General features: G+C 43.6%; 1 protein-coding gene across 1 annotated transcript in view; it reads left to right on the top strand.

Annotated features, from left to right (window-relative positions):
• LOC138958178 (neuronal acetylcholine receptor subunit alpha-7-like) overlaps positions 1–17,850 on the top strand; it is a 33,080-nt gene extending 15,230 nt beyond the window's left edge. The window contains exons 3-9 of the mRNA XM_070329263.1: positions 5,610–5,731; positions 7,043–7,087; positions 7,669–7,778; positions 11,071–11,251; positions 11,733–11,990; positions 14,976–15,072; positions 15,535–17,850. Coding sequence (XP_070185364.1) covers positions 5,610–5,731; positions 7,043–7,087; positions 7,669–7,778; positions 11,071–11,251; positions 11,733–11,990; positions 14,976–15,072; positions 15,535–16,298 — 1,577 coding nt within the window. The 3' untranslated portion in view covers positions 16,299–17,850. The remainder of the gene's footprint in view (positions 1–5,609; positions 5,732–7,042; positions 7,088–7,668; positions 7,779–11,070; positions 11,252–11,732; positions 11,991–14,975; positions 15,073–15,534) is intronic.
• The last annotated feature ends 534 nt before the right edge of the window (positions 17,851–18,384 follow it).

Genomic DNA, 18,384 nt, shown 5'->3' with positions numbered 1-18,384 from the left:
AAAAAAAGCTCGTTTGTATTGCTTATTCCACAACACTCGTGAAATAAAATTTGATTTGATTTGATCTTATTTTGTCAGCGTTATATTTGCCTGATATTCTTTCACCTCTGCCGTGGTGGTGACAGCTTCATATCGGTGTTGTGACCAGCTGATCTTCCAATAATGGCAAATATACACCTTTACTGCTTGATCTGATGTAATCTCTCCCTCTGTGTCTGCTCACGTCATAGATGTGAGTTTTGCGTCGGTTTCATAACCAAGATATTTTGTTGAAATTTTTATTTTTTTATTTTACAGATTTGCTGAAACTGGCATCTAAGTTTTATGACTTTATGTTTTTGTCTGACAACAACTTCTGTTATGTCGGCGGTACAGAGATGATTTTTTCGCCCAAGATGTAACTGTGTGAATGGATATTTTGTAACATAAAGAGGATGAAAGTCGCTTGTTCATTTCAATGCTTGTTATTCTCTCAGGTGCCAGGAGAAAGGTTCCGTACAACTCTCGCCTACTCCATTACATATGTCGTATGCATAAAGAGCGATTACTTCCCTTTGGTTATTTGATATGTGTGAATGGAGCCTAATGCTTGGAAACTTTCTCTGTTTTGAAGGCAACAGAAGCCAGAGCGAGGTGACATGTTTAGTGTTGTATGTTGCCCCCTCTGCTTTACCTTCTGGTGTGGGCGGGGGATGTTTATAGATGTCTGAAGCTTTCACGAGGATCGATTAGGGCGCCATATTGCTTTCCCCATTTATCGCCCCCTCCCCCCCACCCCCCACCCCCCGACACACACACACACCCGCTCCCCTTTCCTCCCCTCGTGTGATCTCTGGAGGGTGTGTGTTGCAACGCGCGTATTTACTGAATAGATCACACACAGAGTCCGGAATCTGATCACGTTAGGACTGTATGCTGAGTGCGAGAGACGCCGCCACGATTAAATCATGTTTCCATCGTGGTTACGGTCATGCTTGAGTAGGGTCTTACTGCAATCAGCCTGGTAATGTATAACATTGGCGTGTTGCTTCTGAGGATTACATTAGTCATACTGCATGCAACAAGTCTTCAGTCGGTTGATGTATGACACTGACGTGTTGCTTCTGAGGATTACATTAGAGTCATACTGCATGCAACAAGACTTAGTCTTCAGTCGGTTGATGTATGACATTGGCGTGTTGCTTCTGAGGATTACATTAGAGTCATACTGCATGCAACAAGTCTTACGTCGGTTGATGTATGACATTGGCGTGTTGCTTCTGGGGATTACATTAGAGTCATACTGCATGCAACATGTCCCCAGTCGATTGAAGTATGAATTTGGCGTGTTACTGTCAGAGATCCCGTCACATTAGTCATACTGCCTGCAATGATCCTCCTCTTGGTCCAGTTTTCTATTGGCGTGTTGCTTTCTGGGATCCGGTTATATTGGAGTCATACTTCCTGTACACACACACGCACAAACACATATACACACACACGCGCACGCACGTACACACACGCACACGCACACACTCACACATATACGCACACGCACACACTCACACATATACCGGTACAGACACGTGTTGCCATTACATGGACCCACGATTATACGAAAATCACCCAATAGACTGCTCCAGAGCAGGTACCAGGGATAACAAACACGGGGACAATCTGTTCATTGTATAGGTAGACGAATTGTATTAGTTTATAGCAAACGACTTATAGCTGTTACCGACGACTTCACAGACGCAAACGCTCTAGCACTGTGCAGTGAGAGGAGACTTGCGCTTAGAAGTTATAAACTGCTCTATATGGCAGCGACCCGCAATCAAAAACATGCGGACACTCTGAACACAGGCGAGGTTATTTTGTTTCATTACGTTATTGTGCCTGTGGAAAGCTAGCAGCTACAAGAGTCGCCCTACCCACATGACTTGTGTTGATAAACACACATTATGTACATTGTACATGACTTGTGATGATAAACACACATTATGTACATTGTACATGACTTGTGATGATAAACACACATTATGTACATTGTACATGACTTGTGATGATAAACACACATTATGTACATTGTACATGACTTGTGATGATAAACACACATTATGTACATTGTACATGACTTGTGATGATAAACACACATTATGTACATTGTACATGACTTGTGATGATAAACACACATTATGTACATTGTACATGACTTGTGATGATAAACACACATTATGTACATTGTACATGACTTGTGATGATAAACACACATTATGTACATTGTACATGACTTGTGATGATAAACACACATTATGTACATTGTACATGACTTGTGATGATAAACACACATTATGTACATTGTACATGACTTGTGATGATAAACACACATTATGTACATTGTACATGACTTGTGATGATAAACACACATTATGTACATTGTACATGACTTGTGATGATAAACACACATTATGTACATTGTACATGACTTGTGATGATAAACACACATTATGTACATTGTACATGACTTGTGATGATAAACACACATTATGTACATTGTACATGACTTGTGATGATAAACACACATTATGTACATTGTACATGACTTGTGATGATAAACACACATTATGTACATTGTACATGACTTGTGATGATAAACACACATTATGTACATTGTACATGACTTGTGATGATAAACACACATTATGTACATTGTACATGACTTGTGATGATAAACACACATTATGTACATTGTACATGACTTGTGATGATAAACACACATTATGTACATTGTACATGACTTGTGATGATAAACACACATTATGTACATTGTACATGACTTGTGATGATAAACACACATTATGTACATTGTACATGACTTGTGATGATAAACACACATTATGTACATTGTACATGACTTGTGATGATAAACACACATTATGTACATTGTACATGCAGGCGAGATTGGAGTTTAAGTTTCCGTTACTTCCCGTGAACATGATAATGTTGACCTCTACAGTACTTTACACGGAAAAATAGCATACTTCTAGTTGGACACATACCGACAAACAACGGCATGCGTCCCTTGTGTGCAGTGCAGGGGCCTTGTACTGTCACTTGCACAATTAATTAAACAAACAATTCCAGTCTGCCAGAAAGCAGCCCGACTTGAGTTTGAGTATGTGTACAATCGGAAGGATGCTCTTATGACTTGTAAAAGCCCATACAGACATGTGGTGGTGCTCATGTTAGCTTTACCCGGAGAAGCATTGTGCCCTAAGGCGGCTTATAAGTTAATATTAGAAAATCTATGGCAGATACCAGCTATCGCCAACATATCAAAAACGCATTTCACTTTGGAGGCGAGCGAGGTTAGTGCTAAGTTAAGATAAACAATTTAAAGGCAGGGACCAACTATCACAAACACACAGGCCATCTGTACACTTTACTACAGCCAGGCAAGGTTTATAATAAGTTAGTATAACTGCTCTTGGCCAGATACCAACGATCAAAAACAACCGGACAATGTTTGCATCGTATAGGCAGGAGAGTATTTTACTTAGTCAGAACAACCTCAATGATCAGCGATAAAAGCAACAACCGGACAATATGTAGACTGTACAGGCAATTACTACTTAGTGCTAAATTACAATGAACAGGCAAGCGCAGTATGTGCCGAGTTAAATAAACTGACGCAGAGCTGAGACCAGCGCTCATGTACAACAAACGTATAGCTTACACGCGGAGAGTACTCGGTATATATATATATACAGGCATGCGAGGTTTGTAATAAGCTACAAAATACTAAGACCAGCTAACACAAACACACGGGCAATATGTACACGGTTCAAGTTATGAAGAAAGAAAAACTTTCCCAGAGAACAGACAAACAAACACAAAGACGAAACACTGTGAACATTCTGCTTCCGGTAAAACACCGTCTTTAGGCAGGCGAAGGCCTTCCGGCTTTTGAGCAAACCTAAGACTTCCGTTGACATTGAAAAGGGGTCCTACGTCATCAAAGTCGCGTCGTTAGCGGTTAGGAGGAGTCAGAAAAGGGGAAATGATTATGAGGGGGTGGATGGGGCGGTAGGGGGAGTGGACCGAGCTTTACTGCCGTGATTGATTTTGCCACAAAAGTTCTTTTAACAGCCCCAAGCAGCGCTCAACATAACTGATCGTAGGCCACTGCTGTCCATTGCTCTGGTAAGTCGTTGCCTTCACGATTCATAAGTTTACTGGTGAAATCCTTACTTCTGTTTTCGTTTACTAACGCGATATATATGGTACGATTAACGACATTTCTGACTAAAAGATTTGATTTTGTTTCGAGGGTGTTGTCTGACAGCGTTTCAAGTGTCATTCTTTAGAATGAAACACGCTGATATTGTTAATTCAAATGTTTACTTTGTCTTGTTTTTGTTTTAGCGTAATACACGTTATAATATCAAGCCTACGGGTCACCTAGAATCACTCCTAATTGTTAAAAAAAAACATATGGTGCACGGAGATGGTAATAATCTTTCATATCTTTGTAACGAGGAGACATAATCATCCTCCAGAGCACCGGTTAGAGGAATCACATACCACACATCAAGGCTGGGTGCTTCTTGCACAGCAAAGGGATTTTTGTTAAAACAATTTCGAAAATGACACATGAATTGATCTGCTATATATCAGCAACAAAAGTGTGACTGCAGAGAATGTAGCCAGGCCCTTGAGTGGTGTCCAAGTGGACGATGCTCTTATTGCACGTGAAGCCTGTGGTGGGGAACATTGTGTATTCCGAAAGGACTCTGCCATTAAATGTACACACACACACACACACACACACACACACACACATGCATGCACGCACACAGGCACGCACGCACGCACGCACACAGGCACGCACGCACGCGCGCTTACACACGTACACGCACCCACACACAGACACAGATACACACACTCACATACGCACACGTACACACACATACACACACAAACACACACACACATACACGCACGCACGCACGCACTCTCTCTCACACACACACACCGACACACACACACACACCGACACACACACACACACACACACACACACACATACACACACACACACACACACACACACACACACACACACACACACATTCCCTGTTATGAGCAGTGTTGTTGTGTTGTGTTTGTGACAGGTGTGTAGACAGTGTGACAGCCACCTCTCAGCGGGATGCACGTGTCTTCAGCATTGAGTGTTGCTGTGTACTCGCTGTTTCTTGCCGTCTTACAGTTTTCACAAGGTAAGCCCCTCTCTTTGTCTTTCTGTCTGTCTCTGTTTGTCTCTATTTCTCTATCTCTGTGTCTGTCTCTCTCTTTCTCTCTCTCTCTTTCTCTCTCTCTTTCTCTTTCTCTCTCTAACACACACACACGCACACACGTGCGCACACACACACACACACACACACACACACACACACACACACACACACACACACACACACACACACACACACACTCCCTACCCCTTCATTTTCTTTTTCAGTGATTCTGTTTCATTTCTTGATTTCTTTTTTTATGGGGGTTTGACCAAACCCATCACTACTTTTTCACAGGTGATGGTGCAACCAATGACAGTGGCGTGCGTATAACAGACGAACAGCGCCTGTACCGCAGACTGAGGGTGAACTATGACCCCCACACCCGCCCCGTGTACAACGCTTCCCACCCCGTTGTGGTCAAGATTGGAATCACTCTCACACAGATCTTTGACCTGGTAAGTGGGATCACTCTCACACAGATCTTTGACCTGGTAAGTGGAATCACTCTCACACAGATCTTTGACCTGGTAAGTGGGATCACTCTCACACAGATCTTTGACCTGGTAAGTGGGATCACTCTCACACAGATCTTTGACCTGGTAAGTGGGATCACTCTCACACAGATCTTTGACCTGGTAACTGAGTGGGATCACTCTCACACAGATCTTTGACCTGGTAAGTGGGATCACTCTCACACAGATCTTTGACCTGGTAAGGAGATCTTTGACCTGGTAAGTGGGATCACTGACTGCTAATGCGTCGTTATTTTTAACTTGGTGTTATCCCAATGCATTCACAATTTGAAGGTATTGTCCGTAGTAGTTTCTGAAATGCTTTTATTTTTATTTTTTATTTTTACTTTTATTTGTTGAAGGTTTTAACGCAGGGGGGGGGGGGTGGGGGGGGGGGGTGGGGGGGGGGGGTGTTGGTACCTTGCTTTTGTGAATGTCAGGGACCTCTGTGGTTTCTGTTTCAATGTACAGATACTGCGTATACCTATTGTAAAATCACTCTGTGTGCTGAATGGGGCAGGGGAATGATAAGCGTGTTAAGCCTTTATTGTCATATGACTGGTCTACAATCCGTCATCATCACTTGAATGATAAGCGTTAAGCCTTTATTGTCATATAACTGATCTACAATCCGTCATCATCACTTGAATGATAAGCGTTAAGCCTTTATTGTCATATAACTGGTCTACAATCCGTCATCATCACTTGAATGATAAGCGTTAAGCCTTTATTGTCATATAACTGATCTACAATCCGTCATCATCACTTGAATGATAAGCGTTAAGCCTTTATTGTCATATAACTGGTCTACAACTAAAATCCGTCATCATCACTTGAATGATAAGCGTTAAGCCTTTATTGTCATATAACTGGTCTACAATCCGTCATCATCACTTGAATGCATCTGCCTGTTTTTTTTAATGACAGGTAGTATAGGCTGTACAACCTCTTATGCACATATCATACACCTGGTAGTCGGACCCACAGATATTTGACCTCGTTGGCTGGATCACTCACCCATATCACTTTTACCCAGATCTTCAGTGGGCATTGCACAGAGCATTGAACTGGGAGGTGGCATCATTGCACAGAGCATTGAACTGGGAGGTGGCATCATTCGCACTGGAAGCACTCCAAGTGGGACATGCATACATCGTCAACAGTACTTTGGATCGCTATTCCTAGTCGGTGCCTTTGACCGCATGTATATGTTCAGATGATGTGCTCGTGAATCTTGTTTTGCTTTTTTTCCAGGATGAAAAAAATCAGGTCCTGACGACAAACGTTTGGCTGGATCATGTAAGTCCCTCAGTCAATTTCTCTGGATGTGTAATCTTTTCTTTTCCTTTGTTTGTCTCCCTTGTTACTATCTTACTCACTTTCAAGCGATCATAATAACAGCTAGAAGAAGAATAGATTAATTAACATCGATGATGCCATTTCCTTTTCAATGTTCAGGTACAAACACTTTCTCAGAACACGGACTTGCATCCACAAACGCCATTGGAACAGAAACTTCAAATCAAACGTAAGGCAAGCAAAATGCAACTCCGACAAGAAATGTCGTGGCCTACGCCTTGTTAACGATTGTTTAGAAATAATATCTATTCAGGCTGTATTTGGATAAATGGTCTCTCTTTTTACGTACATCGTGGTTAACATTGAGTAGAGTTTTCCCCTATAACAATTGCAAAGAAATAAACTTGAGATGATAGTGATTTTTTCGGATCGACCAGAATGAGTGTCTTTATCAGTTTAGGAAACGACAAAACGAAACACATGACACAGCAGTCAATACAATAACGACATGATGCTGTGAGGTATCTTAGAATTTCCCCAAGAAGGTCGTGGCAATGGCAACACAATCTTTTTGGATTTAGGAATGGACAGACGAGAAAATGCGCTGGGACCCCGAGGAGTACAATGGACTGAAAGTTTTACGCATCCCGTGCAAACACATCTGGAAGCCAGACATCGTGCTCTACAACAGGTGAGTATTTATACTCCCTCTCTGTCCACCTGAGTTTAATATTTCCAGCAAAGGTGTACAAGAGTGTTCCACGTATACATTGGAATCAGTTCGCTTATTTTCGGGCGATTGTCCAAACAAAACACAGAACACGGCAAAAATTAACAACAATGTGGATTCTGGCCTCGCAATACAAACACAAAAAGAGTGTACATAACACCTTATAATACCGAAAATACTGAAGCTTGTTGCCATGTCTAGCAATTGGCATGGCATGAAAGTGAGGGTCCCTGGGCCATGTTATTGGCATGTAACTAAATTGAAATAGGGACAAATCAAGAAGGCGTAAAGATTTTTTCAGCCGACTGACAAAAACATTTACGCTGGCTGTTGCTCCCAGTAACAAGAAGCGTATTGCTGGAGCTCGCTACCAAGAGAAGAACACTGATAAACTGTCAGGTCCCAGTAACAAGAAGCGTATTGCTGGAGCTCGCTACCAAGAAAGGCACACTGATAAACTGTCAGCTCCCAGTAGCAAGAAGCGTATTGCTGGAGCTAGCTACCAAGAGAAGAACACTGATAAACTGTCAGGTCCAAGTAACAAGAAGCGTATTGCTGGAGCTCGCTACCAAGAAAGGCACACTGATAAACTGTCAGCTCCCAGTAGCAAGAAGCGTATTGCTGGAGCTAGCTACCAAGAAAGGCACACTGATAAACTGTCAGCTCCCAGTAACAAGAAGCGTATTGCTGGAGCTCGCTACCAAGAGAAGAACACTGATAAACTGTCAGGTCCCAGTAACAAGAAGCGTATTGCTGGAGCTCGCTACCAAGAGAAGAACACTGATAAACTGTCAGGTCCCAGTAACAAGAAGCGTATTGCTGGAGCTAGCTACCAAGAGAAGAACACTGATAAACTGTCAGGTCTCAGTAAGTGGAGGGGTAGTATTGGCTGCCCACTGAAGCATAATGACAGACATTTTCTTCGTCTTCTTCTGCGTTCTTTGGCTGAAACTCCCACATACACTCGTGATTTTTTGGTTGTTTTTTCCGCGCGAGATGGTTTTTTACAAGTATTACCATTTTTACCCCGCCATTCAGGCAGCCACACGCCGATTTCTGGGAAAGCATGCTGGGTATTTTCGTGTGTCTGTTAGCCACCAAACTCTCACATGGGTTCCAGCATGTACACACGAAGGGGGACAACTGCTGTCAACTACTGTCAACTACTGTCAACTACTGTCAACTGCTGTCAACTACTGTCAACTACTGTCAACGTACTATCAACGTACTATCAACGTACTATCAACGTCCTATCAACGTACTATCAACGTACTATCAACGTACTATCAACGTACTATCAACGTACTATCAACGTACTATCAACGTGCTATCAACGTACTATCAACGTACTATCAACGTCCTATCAACGTACTGTCAACGTACTGTCAACGTACTATCAACGTACTATCAACGTACTATCAGGTCTGTACATAAGTTGACTAGGGAGATGGACAAATCTCCAACCGTAAAACACGGCCGCGTCCTCTTCTGAAATTAACTAGAACGCGTAAAGCCATATAAAGTGAAGGTAAACCGAACCTTGAATCACTCTCCGCCAGAGCGGCCGGGATTCGTACACTCAAACTTCCTCCTGGGAGGCCAGTGTCTTGTTCACTAGGCCAGTGTCTTGTTCACTAGGCCAGTGTCTTGTTCACTAGGCCAGTGTCTTGTTCACTAGGCCAGTGTCTTGTTCACTAGGCCAGTGTCTTGTTCACTAGGCCAGTGTCTTGTTCACTAGGCCAGTGTCTTGTTCACTAGGCCAGTGTCTTGTTCACTAGGCCAGTGTCTTGTTCACTAGGCCATTGCGCCCGTCATGACAGAAAAGCTACATTTCTTGTTGCTGCAAGTAAGGAGAGGGTCGTTATTGGCTGCCAAGTGAAGATGGCGGTGCACAGTAGACCTTTTCTTCACAATCGATGCGCACGACTGATTGATACAGCAGTCCTGTCCGTCTTCACAATCGATGCGCACGACTGATTGATACAGCAGTCCTGTCCGTCTTCACAATCGATGCGCACGACTGATTGATACAGCAGTCCTGTCCGTCTTCACAATCGATGCGCACGACTGATTGATACAGCAGTCCTGTCCGTCTTCAAAAGCGCGACTCCCTGACATAGTCAGCCAAGCTGACGAACTGGGGGCCGGGGTGACAGTCCAGGGACCTCTTGGAGGAAACCAGATTGAGCGACATCGATTGCAAGAAGGGCGGGAAAAGGGTAGGTAGGGGAGGGGAGGGGGAGGGGTAGACGATAAGTGTGGGCGTGGTCAGACCTGTGGGCGGAGTTTAACGGAGATGAATGAAAGTGGAGGAGAGTGGTTCAAGGTTTGATTCACCTTAACTTGCTTGGGCTTTGCGCGTTCTAGTTAGTTTGAGTAGAGGACGTATTACACTGTACGTCTGATTGCAGTTTGAGTAGAGGACGTATTACACTGTACGTCTGATTGCAGTGCCTGTTTATCCTTGTAGAATTTTGATGTTGAGATTTATCCATTTTGTTGTCCCCCTTGTTTGTGGGCGAGTTTATTGCGCAGAGTCGTAACTGCTGGTCGTTAGAGCTGTTTCTCAGGTATCGTTCATAATTAAAGATGGCTGCCAGCGGAGCATTGAACTACGAATGCATAAGATTAGGGACTCTTTTTTTTTTATAAGTGCCACAAATTGAGGTCAAATTATGTATATGTTTTGCGCGCTGTACATAGTTTTACTGCTATGGACATTACTCATCAAACCGGCACGGTTGGCCTAGTGGTAAGGCGTCCGCCCCGTGATCGGGAGGTCGTGGGTTCGAACCCCGGCCGGGTCATACCTAAGACTTTAAAATTGGCAATCTAGTGGCTGCTCCGCCTGGCGTCTGGCATTATGGGGTTAGTGCTAGGACTGGTTGGTCCTGTGTCAGAATAATGTGACTGGGTGAGACATGAAGCCTGTGCTGCGACTTCTGTCTTGTGTGTGGCGCACGTTAAATGTCAAAGCAGCACCGCCCTGATATGGCCCTTCGTGGTCGGCTGGGCGTTAAGCAAACAAACAAACACACAAATTACTCATCAAAAAGGTCTTTGTAAGCTATATTCCCTTAATTTACTCATCAATTTACTGCGTGCTTCTAAAAGGTTCACTACAGGACACGACATTAGGGACGTTTTCACGTCCGTGTTTTGTCCAATGCTGGCTGCTTTCAGATATCTCATACTCGCTGTTAACTGCGTTTTTTGACACTTGTGTGTCTCATCAATGGCCATCGGGTGATAGTGTGGAGGACTACACTGATGGTTACATGCAGGCTCTGGCCATGGTCAAACACGACGGCAACATCTTCTGGCCCCCCATCGTCAAGTTCCACTCTACCTGTCAGATTGACATCACCTTCTTCCCCTTTGACGACCAGGTGTGCTCCATGAAGCTGGGGTCCTGGGCTTACGATGGCTTTCAGGTGGGTCGTGTTTAGTGTGTCACCTTATGACGACCAGGTGTGCTCCATGAAGCTGGGGTCCTGGGCTTACGATGGCTTTCAGGTGGGTCGTGTTTAGTGTGTCACCTTATGACGACCAGGTGTGCTCCATGAAGCTGGGGTCCTGGGCTTACGATGGCTTTCAGGTGGGTCGTGTTTAGTGTGTCACCTTATGACGACCAGATGTGCTTAATGACCTTTGGCTCCTGGGCTTACAATGGCTTTCAGATGGGTTATATTTAGTGGGTGTTTTTACCTTTTGACGACCAGGTGTGCTTAGTGACGTTTGATTCCTTGGCTTACAAAGGCGTTTAGGTGGGTCGTTTTTAATTTTGTCACCTTTTGACGACCAGGTGTGCTTAATGACGTTTGGTTCCTGGGCTTAAAATGGCGTTCAGGTGGGTCGTGTTTAGTGTGTCACTTGTTCGCCGGCCTTATTTTACCTTAATACCTGTTGTTACAGGTAGACGTGGTCAATCGGTCAAGCGGGGTGGACCTGTCTAACTACGTGTCTAACGGCGAGTGGATGTTACTGAAAGTAGAGACTGTACGCAACGTGATCTATTACCCATGCTGCCCTGAGCCTTTTCCGGATGTCCGGTTCATCATCTACCTGCGCAGGCGCACTCTGTACTACACGTACAACGTCATCATTCCCTGCGTGATGCTGTCGACCTTGACCTTGCTGGTCTTCTGGATGAGCCCCGAGAGCGGAGAGAAGGTGTGTGACGGACATCATTATCATTTATTTTCGATGTGAAAAGGAGTGAAGTTTATAATGACAATTGCAAGCACCTATGAAGGCCGGATTTTCTCAAGATCTACTAAGCCACGCACGACATTTTTGTAGATAGTTCTGTGTTGTAAATAGTTATTTTTGTAATTTTAAATTTTGTTTAAATCGTTAAGTGTTGCGTGTAGTTTTATAAAGTCACCCAACTGGTAGATCATCGGGCTAGCCCGGTCATTTCTATCAGAAGTGTCTGAGGGAAGATGGGTGCAAGCAAGGCCAGCGGTAATGGTTTCTGTGTGTAATAGGTCTTTATTAGTAGTGATGGTTTCTGTGTGTAATAGGTCTTTATTAGTAGTGATGGTTTCTGTGTGTAATAGGTCTTTATTAGTAGTGATGGTTTCTGTGGGTAATAGGTCTTTATTAGTAGTGATGGTTTCTGTGTGTAATAGGTCTTTATTAGTAGTGATGGTTTCTGTGTGTAATAGGTCTTTATTAGTAGTGATGGTTTCTGTGGGTAATAGGTCTTTATTAGTAGTGATGGTTTCTGTGTGTAATAGGTCTTTATTAGTAGTGATGGTTTCTGTGTGTAATAGGTCTTTATTAGTAGTGATGGTTTCTGTGTGTAATAGGTCTTTATTAGTAGTGATGGTTTCTGTGTGTAATAGGTCTTTATTAGTAGTGATGGTTTCTGTGGGTAATAGGTCTTTATTAGTAGTGATGGTTTCTGTGTGTAATAGGTCTTTATTAGTAGTGATGGTTTCTGTGGGTAATAGGTCTTTATTAGTAGTGATGGTTTCTGTGGGTAATAGGTCTTTATTAGTAGTGATGGTTTCTGTGTGTAATAGGTCTTTATTAGTAGTGATGGTTTCTGTGTGTAATAGGTCTTTATTAGTAGTGATGGTTTCTGTGGGTAATAGGTCTTTATTAGTAGTGATGGTTTCTGTGGGTAATAGGTCTTTATTAGTAGTGATGGTTTCTGTGGGTAATAGGTCTTTATTAGTAGTGATGGTTTCTGTGGGTAATAGGTCTTTATTAGTAGTGATCATTTAAAAGATTGGATGTACAGGGTGACCCAAAAAAAAGAGTACCCAAACAAAACGTCATAAATTGAACAAAAATAAAGCAATCTTCATACAATTTATTTACACACACAAGTAGCCTGTGCATAGTTTGCACAGAAAATTTTAGCGTTCTAGCTTGTCTTTCAGGAAAGTTATGCTCATTCTACAGAACATGCTCCAAATGGCCTCTGCGCCGCTGCAGGCAAACTTGAACTCGCCGCGCAAAGTTATCAATCACCCGCACACACTCCTGTTGCGAGATTCCGCGAATGGTTATTGTGATGGCTCTCTTGAGTTCTGTGATTGTCTGTGGGTTGTTCCTGTAGTCGTTGTCTTTCAGGAACCCCCAAAGATAGAAATCTGGGGGATTTAAATCCGAGGGAGGCCATTTGGAGCATGTTCTGTAGAATGAGCATAACTTTCCTGAAAGACAAGCTAGAACGCTAAAATTTTCTGTGCAAATCATGCACAAGCTACTTGTGTGTGTAAATAAATTGTATGAAGATTGCTTTATTTTTGTTCAATTTATGACGTTTTGTTTGGGTACTCTTTTTTTTGGGTCACCCTGTATATGCACTTGGTTTTGTAATGTTGTGACGTGTGAAAGATAACACATTGTTAAACGCATATTTTGATCTTTGTTATGAGTGCGCGCGGTGAACCTTTTTTAAATTTTTTAAAATTTGCCAAGCACATCACTGTGGGGCTTTTAATCAAAAATCAAGCATCCGTCTACAACGTATCATCATTCATCCTTCAACATTTACACAACACTGAAATATCTCAACGCTAATGCATATCCTAACATCACATTTATATCAATAGGCCTACCATATCTATACTTACTGATACACATTTTTGAAATGAGCAAAATATGATTAATAATTTTGTTTATGGGGGTTTGCACTTCTGGAGAATAACCAAACAATACATCTTTTTCTGTTAATGTAATATTTTCTCCCGTATTAACAAATATACATCTACTAACATTTTCCCAAAACAATTTCATTTTGCAACATTTCCAAAAGAAGTGTTCACAATATATAGAGAATACTACATGGCTTGCTGTGTCGTACCAGATTTACACGAGTTGTTTTTTTAAATATTGAACTGCGAGCGAAAGCGAGCTGTTCACTATTTGAAAAAGCAACGAGTGTAAATCTGGTACGACACAGCAAGCCATGTAGTATTCTGTTTATCCTACATACTGTACTTACGTGTATTTTACTGAAAATGTCTTGCAGACAAGGCAGCTAAACTAAAGACGCTTGTTTTGGAACCTCGATCTCTTCTAAAGCCTCGTACAATCTATTACGTCAAAGCAAAGAAACGTCACTCTGAAAGTGTGGCGTGACGTGTTAGTTCTAAAGATTCATCGAGGGTAATTAGCGAGCGCAATTTTTGTTTCTATAATGACATTTGTCTCGGTGACTTTGGCATCATAAGCAGTGGAAAAACAGGTCCCCGCCAGACTTGCTTGACATGACCTCATTTACATGATACACACACGTGTGATTTGAACGATTATTATCTCACGGGTGTCTCTCTCACGTATGTAGGATAAAATCCATTTCATTACAAAGACTACATAAACTATTTTCTCTTAACTTCATTTTATGCAATAAAATATTTGTGGGATAAATATTATGTGACATTTTCCATTGGAGTAACTTTAATCTTTCTTCGCTTGTACATGCACTTGCCAGGACCAAATACTTTTCGTCAATGCAAATGTTATATTTGTGGGACCAAAATTTTACAGAGCAGGGTTCACTGGCTTTGGGTTGCGTTAATATCGCACGAAACTTCTTCGAGGAAGGGTTATTTAGCGCGGTGAACCTTGAAGTGAGAGCGTGAGAGTCTGTTGGCGAATACAAAATAATCCATAGTTTTGAAACCCGTTCCTGCCAAGGTGACCTTGGGGCTGACCGTGCTGCTGGCTTTCTCCGTCTTCATGCTGCTCATCGCGGAGAACATGCCCGCCACCTCCAGTTACGTGCCCCTGATTGGTAAGGTCCCAGTGTGGGTGTGGAGGGTGTGTGTGTGTATGTGTGTAAGGATGGGAGGAGGTTGGTGTGTGTGTGTGTGTGTGTGTGAGTGTGTGTGTGTGTGTAAGTGGGAGGTTGGGTAGTGTGTGTGTGGGGTGGTGTGGTGTGGTGTGTGTGCGTGCGTGTCTGTCTCTCTGTCTGTCTGTGTCTCTGTCTGTCTGTCTGTCTCTTACTGTCTGTATGTCTGTCTGTGTCTGTCTGCCTATCTGTCTGTCTATCTGTCTTTCTGTCTGTGTCTCTGTCTGTCTGTCTGTCTGTCTGTCTGTCTGTCTGTCTATCTGTCTTTCTGTCTGTGTCTCTGTCTGTCTGTCTGTCTGTCTGTCTGTCTATCTGTCTGTCTGTCTGTCTGTCTATCTGTCTGTCTGTCTGTGTCTCTGTCTGTCTGTCTGTCTGTCTGTCTGTAACTGTCGGTGTGTGTTCCAGGTGTCTACCTGACGAGTGTCATGGCCTTGACCTCAGTGTCCGTGGTGCTGGCGGTCCTCGTGTCCAACATCAGCTACAGAGGTCGCAAGGACAAGGTCATGCCGCGCTTCCTCAGGGTCTGCGTCACCGCCCTAGCTCGCGTCATGTGTTTCCGCCTGCATTTCGTCACCAATGACGACATAGGAAGGCGAACAAAGTACGGGTCACGGAACGTGTGGTACAAGGGTGTAACGAACCTAGTTTCCAACGACTCCGGCTGCAGTCTGATGGACTTGGAATCCAACGTGGACTACCAACCGGGTGCCCACCCCGCGGCCAGTGGTGACGCCTGTTTCACGGACCTAGAACCCGACGTGGTGACCGTCCACTCGACAGGCCACTGCACGGAGCACGACCCAACGCCCCAACCTGCAGACATCACCCCAGATCAACCGTTGGCATCGTCTTCTCGTTCCAGGGCCAAGTCTCCGCGGCGGACCGAGTTTCAACGGTCGTGGGACGGGGGCGGGGTTGAGAGTAGCGGTGACGGTGGAGTTGATCTGGACGACATCGTGGGCAGACTGCGGTCGTTGCTGCAGCGGGAGGAGGAGAAGGACAGCGGGGAGGACCTGTGTCGCCAGTGGCAGGAGGCGGCCGAGGTCATTGACCGCTTCCTCTTCTGGATCTTCGTGGTCAGCACCGTGCTGGCCACAGTCACGTCGCTCGTCTTTCTGCCGCTCACCAAACAGGAGTTGGACGCTAACGTGGACATTTTTGAAACGTAATCATTACCCCTCCCCCTTTCCCTACCCCTCTCTTGACGGGTTCTTCTTCTGGAACTTCGTGGACATCACCGTGCTGGCAAGAATCACCTCCCTAGTTCTGCTGGCCCTTACTAAACAGGAGTTGGACGCCAGCGTGGACATGTTTAAAACGTAAATCCTACCCCCTCCCCCTAGCCCTATACTTCATCTCGTTGACGGGTTCCTCTTCTGGATGCTCGTGGACATCACCGTGCTGGCAAGAATCACATCTTCAGTTCGCCTGCCGCTCACCAAACAGGAGCTAACATGTTTGATACGTAAACCATGACCCTCTGTCCGTTCTTTCCTTTTTATATTTAGTCAAGTTTTGACTAAATATTTTAACATCGAGGGGGAATCGAAACGAGGGTCGTGGTGTATGTGCGTGTGTGCGTGTGTGTGTCTGTGTGTGTGTGTGTGTGTAGAGCGATTCAGACTAAACTACTGGACCGATCTTTATGAAATTTGACATGAGAGTTCCTGGGTATGAAATCCCCGAACGTTTTTTTCATTTTTTTGATAAATGTCTTTGATGACGTCATATCCGGCTTTTCGTGAAAGTTGAGGCGGCACTGTCACGCCCTCATTTTTCAACCAAATTGGTTGAAATTTTGGTCAAGTACTCTTCGACGAAGCCCGGGGTTCGGTATTGCATTTCAGCTTGGTGGCTTAAAAATTAATTAATGACTTTGGTCATTAAAAATCTGAAAATTGTAAAAAAAATTAAAAATTTATAAAACGATCCAAATTTACGTTTATCTTATTCTCCATCATTTGCTGATTCCAAAAACATATCAATATGTTATATTTGGATTAAAAACAAGCTCTGAAAATTAAATATATAAAAATTATTATCAAATTTTTTTTTTCGAAATCAATTTAAAAACACTTTCATCGTATTCCTTGTCGGTTCCTGATTCCAAAAATATATAGATATGATATGTTTGGATTAAAAACACGCTCAGAAAGTTAAAACGAAGAGAGGTACAGAAAAGCGTGCTATCCTTCTTAGCGCAACGAATACCCCGCTCTTCTTGTCAATTCCACGGGCACTGCCTTTGCCACGGGCGGTGGAGTGACGATGCTACGAGTATACGGTCTTGCTGCGTTCAGTTTCATTCTGTGAGTTCGACAGCTACTTGACTAAATATTGTATTTTCGCCTTACGCGACTTGTTGTAATACATGTCGACATGGCAGGTTCCTGTTCTCCATCTTCTTGGACATCACCGTTCTAGCAACACTCACCTCATCACTTCTACTGCCCGTTACTAAACAGGTGTTGGACGCTAATGTGGATAGTTTGATACGTTAATCACACACCCTCTCCTTCTCCTGCCCCTAACCCCTCTTCATCTCTTTGACGGGTTCGTCTTCTTGAGCTTGTTGAACATCCCCGTGCTGGCAAGAATCACCTCCCTAGTTCTCCTGCCCCTAACCCCTCTTCATCTCTTTGACGGGTTCGTCTTCTTGAGCTTGTTGAACATCCCCGTGCTGGCAAGAATCACCTCCCTAGTTCTCCTGCCCCTTACTAAACAGGACGCTTACGTGGATACATAAGCCTACATCGCACCCCCCAGCTCCTCCTACTTCACAGGTCGTTTCTCGATTTTCGTAGTTATCACCGTCCTAGCAACAAATACTTATTTGCGACATAGTACATTGGTCTACTTGCAAAAGTTGCACACATCGTGTTCTCTAGTGTTTTAATGAACACGTGTGAACACTATGTGTTTATAATCAGTGCCTCGTTTGCTAGTAGAACTATGTACCACTGTGGACACCCCCCCCTCCCCCTTGAGACCCCGCAATGTAAAACTCCTTTCCTTGTAAGACCTTGATTTGGCAGACTGTGTATGTCGCAAAGTGTTAAACACTTGTTACATAAATATGTTCAAAAGTTGAACACTTCTGTGTAGAGTTAACTTGTGTTCACACTAGTGATTTCTCCCCGAAATCCCGTAGACAGGGGTGCGGTATTGGTGTCTATTCCCTGAACATCTCCCCAACACTGTATATATCTATCCTCTGCGCCATGCAGTTCCCGATACTGGTGTTTAACCTTTTTG

Source organism: Littorina saxatilis, linkage group LG1 (genome assembly GCF_037325665.1).
Source record: "Littorina saxatilis isolate snail1 linkage group LG1, US_GU_Lsax_2.0, whole genome shotgun sequence".
Lineage (NCBI taxonomy): Eukaryota > Metazoa > Mollusca > Gastropoda > Littorinimorpha > Littorinidae > Littorina > Littorina saxatilis.
Note: the sequence above shows the minus strand (reverse complement) of the source record. Positions and strands in the feature narration are given on the sequence as shown.